At 41.0% G+C, this 7,635-nt stretch overlaps 1 protein-coding gene across 1 annotated transcript in view; it reads left to right on the top strand.

Annotated features, from left to right (window-relative positions):
- The first annotated feature begins 162 nt into the window (after positions 1 to 162).
- LOC135496886 (exosome complex component 10-like) overlaps positions 163 to 7,635 on the top strand; it is a 38,893-nt gene continuing 31,420 nt past the window's right edge. Inside the window, exons 1-4 of the mRNA XM_064786456.1 lie at positions 163 to 278; positions 4,578 to 4,714; positions 6,585 to 6,708; positions 7,104 to 7,211. Coding sequence (XP_064642526.1) covers positions 174 to 278; positions 4,578 to 4,714; positions 6,585 to 6,708; positions 7,104 to 7,211 — 474 coding nt within the window. The 5' untranslated portion in view covers positions 163 to 173. The remainder of the gene's footprint in view (positions 279 to 4,577; positions 4,715 to 6,584; positions 6,709 to 7,103; positions 7,212 to 7,635) is intronic.

The following is a 7,635-nucleotide window of genomic DNA, read 5'->3' as shown; positions in this document are numbered from 1 at the left end:
CGCCTGTATAGCAAACTTAGTAAAACAGTCAAATTTAGAGTGATAAAAACTGCATAATTCTACAAATAATTTTTAAGTCACAATATTTTGAAACTAATGTCTAGGTGCTCAAATGTGGTGCAAAATGTGGGTTTTGTATCGATTATTGGAATAAACGTTCTAATAGAGTCAACATGGCGGACAGTGGGAACACGAGTTTCGAAATTGACAAAAATGAAGAGGAAAGTAAAAGCAGTGAATTAATTCCGGGATTTAAAGATGTGACCTCTTTCTCACAGGTATGTAGAATAGTCCGCCGTCTGAATTCTGTCAAAAATTCAATCATAATGACTGAATTTGCTGAATTAATGTTCTCCTTAAAGGAAAAAATCATTTATCGGATGAATTAAATGGAACCTAATTTCGGACACTGGCAACCCGACATTTTTGCGAGCATTGTATTTTCGCGAATGTACGCTCAAAAGCGTATGAAAACTAACCCGTAAAATATGCGAAAATGGAACGAGTTTACACTCTCCCATCCAGGGCTTTAGATAAGGCCATGGGATTGGGAATTATTAATCCTGTTTACCGTCCACCTCCCGCATGGGTTCTGAGCGAACATGAAATATTAATATTTTCATTATCTTTCTAAAAATCTATTTATTTTATTGTTGCCATCATTTTTTTATTTAAATAATCTTTCCAGTGGTTCATCTTTACCTTAAATGATTGAAAAACACAATAAAAACTTGGCAGGGTAGGCTCTTCATCATAATAATGACATGTCATTTTTTCAATGCCTCAGACATGTTGATGACCGACCTGATTTCCATTCACTGGAACTTGCTGAATCGCGTGTTTTGACCAGTAAATCAGACTGTAAACCAATAATGAATAATGAAAAATGAAAAAAAGCCTCGTCATCTTTTTAAATCACTCGGACGGTAAACAGGATTAATCATTCCTATGGCCTAACGAACGGGCGTATGGGCGTATATACGCCCGTGGAAAAGAGCAATACGCCAAGTTTTCTGGGCCAAAAACCTTTTGTGACACCCCCTAAATGAACATTTGATTTCAGCGTACGCTTTCTAATAATACTAATATATCTGAAGGTGTATTCTGACGTCCAAAAATCCCGAGTCCCAATGTGTTTGGCGTCAAACTTAAAACTTTCACCGCCCGCCCACCTCACACTCCTCAGCACGGCCGGCACTTGATAGTCAGTCTGTCACAATTAGTTCCAAAATCCCCCGCTGGCGCTACTCTACCATGCCCAAGTCCTGTTAATCATGCGGCTGGCCAATGAACGATGTTGCATACAGCTTTATGAATGAAAATGGTTTACTACGATAGTAGCTGACCATATTTGGCGGCCGGTGAAGTCATCCTAGTGGCACGTGCCCAGAGTGAGAGCTGTGATTGGTTACTGAATCTCAAGGTTACTGGTATTGAGAATATCTTGTTACGATTTCTGCACGGCAGTGCCACCAACGAGGAACTCGAGTACCAAACTTCCAACCTTGGGAAATTGGAAGTATCTGTACGCCCAGCCTGGGATAATACTGACAAGTTGGGAGTATTTGCAATGCCAGTTAAAACCCCAAACTCCCAAAATGGTGCATCAATAATGTTTTAAGGAAGTACTTGACTTCCTGACCAAAAAAGTTATCTAAAGCCCTGCCCATCATGACCCAAAAAAGGTTAAAAAAATACTGCAATCACTTCGCCCTTCACAATCACTTCAGTAGGACCATACCTAAAAATTCCAAGTTTCTTTAATGTAAAATGTGTTTAATGTACTGGAAAGAGCTATCAATTAAAGCAGTATGCAGGGCTTTTAAAATTTTCTATACTTCAATTAGTAAGAAGAAAGATGTCTCAATTTATGTTTGTATTTGTGCGGTCTTTTCGACTTTTGTCTCAAGAAAAGTTAAGACAATATTGTGGATGCCGCCGGATGCAGTCGAAATTTCACAAATAGAAATGGAGATCACAACATCTTCATTTGTTAGAATACAAGAGATGATGGAGGTAGATGCATGATATCTGGAATGATGTAAAATACCGAACGTGATAATAAAGAATAAATTGACAAATTAGGAACTGGGCCAATACCCGCTACTTAGGTTATACAATGTCTCAATTAAAGGTCCTTGGCCAGGCTCTTAAAATAGTCTGGGAGGTTATAACATCACGCAAGGTTACTTTGACTGTAAGACAATGAAATACGTTACACCACTGGACTGGTGGCTATTGTGCAGTGCTGCCAGCTGGCCGAGGGCTGGTGACCTATTTAAATAACATGCATGGCCGTGAGGCACAAGGTGACACAAAAAAGGGCCTGCTGAACATGAACAGCAATAAATCACACTTCAGTGAAGCCATAAAGGGGGACTAGTGGTATATATTCTGCCATGTTTGGCTTAAATTTTGGCATGCAGTACAATATTTGATGAGTGTAGCGTTTTTGGCGCCAAATCAATTGTCGTCATCGGAAGGCGCTGGACGGCATCAACACAAGGGCAAGTTTCCTCATTCAAAAGTTAATAACAGCTGATAAAATTAATCAAAGTGGACATGCTTAGTGTCATTGGAAAGGGAATTTCATCAGAAACACAACTAAATGGAACAATTCTAACCTGCTGAAGGTGCGAATTTAGTGATTGAAATTGGAAATAAAAAAATAAAAAATTTTTGATGCGGGTGGGGATAATAAACTAAAAGTAAATTTTATGGGGCCTTATCAAGGTAAAAGAAATATTGACTGTCTGGTGACCGCATAATATTACAATGCATGCGCATCAACCTTTGAATTCCGTATCCAGAACATTGCCAGCTAAAATTAGGCACACTCAATCTCAAGACCAATGCGCTTCCAAATATTCAGAATTAGTAGCGTCGGCTTTGCTGTCAACCCTCTTGCATTCTGTGTAATACTGGATTTATATAGAAATGGAAATGGAATTGGTGTTGTGTAAAATGCAGAATCGCCCTAGTGGCAGCGGGACGAAATACACAGACAAAGTGCATCTCGCCAGTTTCCGAGAACGGGAGGCTTCAATGATAAATGGTCGTGCAAAATTGCGTGAACATGAGGCCTCCGGTGAAAAATCCGTTCTCGCAATTTTCCGAGAATGGTAGCACTAGCAGAAAACCCTTAGCTCTGGAGACAACGTGCCAACCATTAGGTCATAAAAGAATTCCTCTATGGCCGGCGGGTTAAGCCTTGCCATTTAACTGGGGGTACAGTACATCGGCCATGGCGATTTAGCGGATTCTGCGGAATCTGGTCTGCAGCGGAGTTTCTATGTTATGGGTATCCGGTCGTTTCGCTCCCTGACGTTTTCGCCCCCAAACTTAGCCTAATTCCATTGGGCCCCACGTGGTGGCGCTGAAGGTGGCCGCTGCCGTGATGTAATGTATTCAAGCTAAATCAAGAGAGTGTCTGAGAGTCGCTCTACCCAAAAATTAGTCGTTTCGCCTCCTGGGACTTGGGGTGGTTTTAAGGATCGTTGCCAGGGTCTCGGGCTTGTCATCTGTCATCGCATGATCTTGCTGGCTGTTTGGTCATCAAGAGTGGGATGATTGACTCGGGTGGACGTTTTAGAAAAATATTTTATTTATTATCATGAGAGTGGGAAATTCTCTGTTTAAACTTATTTGTCTGGACATCATCAGTCATCATGTGACTTGAATATCTTAACTTATGATGGATCATCAAGGCAATCGTATGTTGCTCGTGCACAATTTTGCGATGTTGTAAAATAAAGAGAGACGTGTCAACCAGGCCAGTGTAGAAGTTTAAAATGTCCCCTGGAAAAAGTGTCCGTCCTTATTGTATTCTGCACGATATTAACAAATTAACGAATGAGCGAAAATGACGTGTGTTTTTCGGGTGCGTAACGACTTACACGATTACGGGCCAATTCGGCATATTACCAACTCAGCCTGGGTTATAGATCACGGCCAATGTGGAAATCGTCCGATAATAGAATGCAGACATTTTTTTCATGCATGTGGGGGTTTTTCCGAAATGCTTGATAATCTTAGCGGTTTAGACAATTTAACAGTTATGGAATATTACAAATATTTATTATAAGGATAATTTATCATAATACCTATCGATATTCTCGTGCTGTTTATGCTGATTCCGCCCAGATTCCGCAGAATCCGCAGGATCCGCTAAATCGCCATGGCCCAGTACATCATATCTCCCTTCCAAACAAAGATGCCTCATCCTCGAGTCACTAAGCGACACCTAAAGTCTCTGTACTGAACCTCGCATCGCGTGGGAAGGTCTGCCAGTTGTATCATATGCGCCATCACCCATCCAATTGGTGACCGTGCTCTACATGCTTAACTACTTCCAAGCTCTGGGGCTACACGAGCGCCAACCATTAGGTCACAAAGAAAATCCTCTATGGCCGGCGGGTTAAGCCGTGTCATATAACTGGGGGTATAGTACATGTAGCAACAAGAGCTTAGCATCTGATGCAGCCGTAATAATCATCAGTGTCTTCATACATTGACGTCATTGTGTTGAGAATTGAAATACATGTAATTATTGATTGTGTTTGTTTCTTTGTGTGTAGGCAATGTTAACGAGTGTGATGGGTGCTATCAAGTCCTCCAATGAACTGCCAGCAGAGGGGGATGATTTTGATTACTATTCAAGCTTTGAAACGTTTCGTTCCTTGATGAACATTGAAGGACAGAGAATTCTGCAACTGTAAGTTCATATGTTGTGTTTATTTCTTTCTTAAAAAATGGCTGCGAGTCCCTTGACCTTACAATGTACAAAGCCAATATTGTATACCCATTGGACTCAGTGTTGGTGCCCGTAATAGGGAGGTTATGCCATTATTGTCCAATAAGTCAATTCATGTGTGTGAACTTGGGGGTTTCGAATCCTCAGATCACTTTCCATTTAGGAGTGGACATTTTGATGAAAACAAATTCGATTTTTAAAAATATTAACTATTTCAAATAATTTTATGATTTTATATGCGCATTTGAAATTACATCATTACCTTATAACATTTCTAGTGGAGGTATTTTTCATCTGCCAACATTGATATTAGCAAGTTGTGTTGGTATGCATTGCTTCATCCTAGTTGTTGTATAAAAGCCTTTGATTTAGCTACAAATGTACTATCAAATAATATTAGGCTCTGTACGCACCAATCTTCATCACTACTATAATGGACGTAGAGCTGAAATAGTTTGTCACACATCTCCTCCGTCAGTTCAGATCGGATGAGCTCGAAACTTTTCCTGAAAGTTGTGGTTGATATGAAGCTGGTCTTCGCCGGGTTAAATGGGTAAACTTTGCAGCGATCTCGGAGAAATAGCATTTTTTGTTCTTTCTATATCTGGGCATACTCATAAAACATAAGGGGCCATTTCAGCAGGTCTGAATTTGCATATGGGGCCATCTATTAAATCAAAAGTGTGGGATTATACAAAAATAAGCCGGGAAAGTATTGGGGCCACTATATGTTTAAAACATTCATCCATCTCTGCAATTTTCCCCCTTTATTTTGGTCGTACTCTTTCACCTTACGTGGTTAATCGCTCTTAATTTTTCGAAGTACTGTATGGGAATTCATCACGTGATACACGTCACATAATAACAAAACTGCCTCACCCGACCGAAGCACTGGGCGCAAAGTAGTGCACAGCTCCCAATATGAATACCCGGGGCAAATATAAAATATAATATAAAATCCCGATTAATTTCTTTACTGCAATAAAAACAGGCTAACCACTGCAGATTAACAAGCGAGTGTTCCGGAACGAGTGGAGTCCGTGCGGAGGGTGTCGAAAAAACCCTAGGCGAACTACTTCCTTCGTCAGGTGCTGCCGCCCACTATGCTCGCGGCATCTGTTGTACTAAGTTCGTAGCTTCACGCCATTGCCTCTTCACCATGCGCGAAATAGTTCGTCAAAATAACTTGAGACCTCTTTGAAGAGTGGTGGAGTTTAGACAACATCACAACCCCCAGACATTATAATTTCATTTCAACCAAATTGCCCCAACCCCACAAAAAGCCAACACCCTAAAACAACCTGCGCCACGGGTATTATGCTATTTCATTGTAATTAGAGCTTGGGGGACTAATAACTCAATGGACTGCAATTAATGTTGCAATATAAAGTATGCGCAGTGAAGATACAACAAAATAATCAGTTTTAATTAGGAGAGCAACGGCCATTAAATTCACTCCATCCTGTCATTGACTCAACACAGCGTCTTTACCTAAGAACACGGGAAGCCATTGTTTTTTTTAACTGTCCGTAATTGTGAGGTCATTGGACCAAAAAGTCACCATCCTGTGTCTGCAATTAGGAGTAGAGATGTGTCCGCCCTACAGATGTTTTGGTTAAAGGAAATGACTTAGAAAAAAATCAGGTCCATAATGCAGAGGTGTCTGCAAGGAGAGGTTCTACTGTAGTGTATGCCAAGAAAGGTCAAATGTTTGTTCGATGAACTTGCATGTAATTCAACAACTGCTGTTAGCTACTGTACATTATGCTACCTCTAAAAGGAGTTTTATAAACTGAACCAATCACAGACTTGAGCTTGTAACTTATTCCAGGATGCAGACTTTGATGAAGCACGAAGGAGTAAAGGGTAATCTCCACGCTGATTCGCACCATATGGACGTTGAGGACCGCTTTGATGTCCTTGTTGATGCTAATGACCAGTTGCTGGAAAGAGTTGTAAGTAAAAATTGATTTGCATACTTGCATTGACAGCGGAAAAAGTGGGAAAGATTTCACCACAGACCAAGTCCATCCCAACACATGCATCTGCAACGAAAATATACTGCGTTGTGTTTATCTTTTGATGGGTTATGATGCTGAGCCTGATCACACCAAGTGTATCATTTCAGTCTTGATAATTTTGGACAGGCGAGAAGAGCTGCTGATTTTGTCCACATAAGTTACATCCCCTGTGTGGGATGTTTAGCCTGCCCTGGCATACGTGAACATGTAGGAACTCAGGTAGAAAGGGGACCTCTCTCTGGTGAGATTATGTTCTTGTGGTCCAGTGCAAACTTTGTTCTTAAGTAACAATTTTACATATCAATCTTATGCTCTCAACCTTGTTCCAGGGCAACCTCCTGGATGAGGCCGCCGGCATCAAGAAAGCAGAGACGTCACTGGTTGTTGCATCCACTGCTCCAAAATCAACAGCAACAAATGCCAGCTGGAATAAAAAGGCAAGTACTGATAAGGAGTGGCATTTGTAAGCCCAGAAGGTGTGAGACTCCAAGAGCATTTCCTTGTGAAACTGAAAGAGATGATATTGCCTGTTTTTTTCTTCTTCTGTGTTCTCAATTCAGAAATGTTTTCCATTCTGGGCTTTTCTGGGTTACAAAGTACAAACTGCTATAAAATCAATGGTCTACTACTAGTCAAGATGCTGGGGTAAAATTTAGCCGTTGCAAATACTTGGGGCAGTAGTAGCGGAGTGGAAGAGAGTCGGCGTCATGATCAGGAGGTCATGGGTTCAACTCCCGGCCGAGTCACTGCTGAGTTCCCGTACTGGTCAAGTTCAAGTGAGACTGAGAGCCTTCTGGTTGCTCCTTGAAACCCCTGATTGATTTCTGTGGAGACCGGGGTAATAATATGATATCCCAAAAG

Source organism: Lineus longissimus, chromosome 12, assembly GCF_910592395.1.
Source record: "Lineus longissimus chromosome 12, tnLinLong1.2, whole genome shotgun sequence".
NCBI lineage: Eukaryota > Metazoa > Nemertea > Pilidiophora > Heteronemertea > Lineidae > Lineus > Lineus longissimus.
The sequence above is the reverse complement of the archived record's forward strand: the minus strand, read 5'-3'. Positions and strand labels throughout refer to the sequence as shown.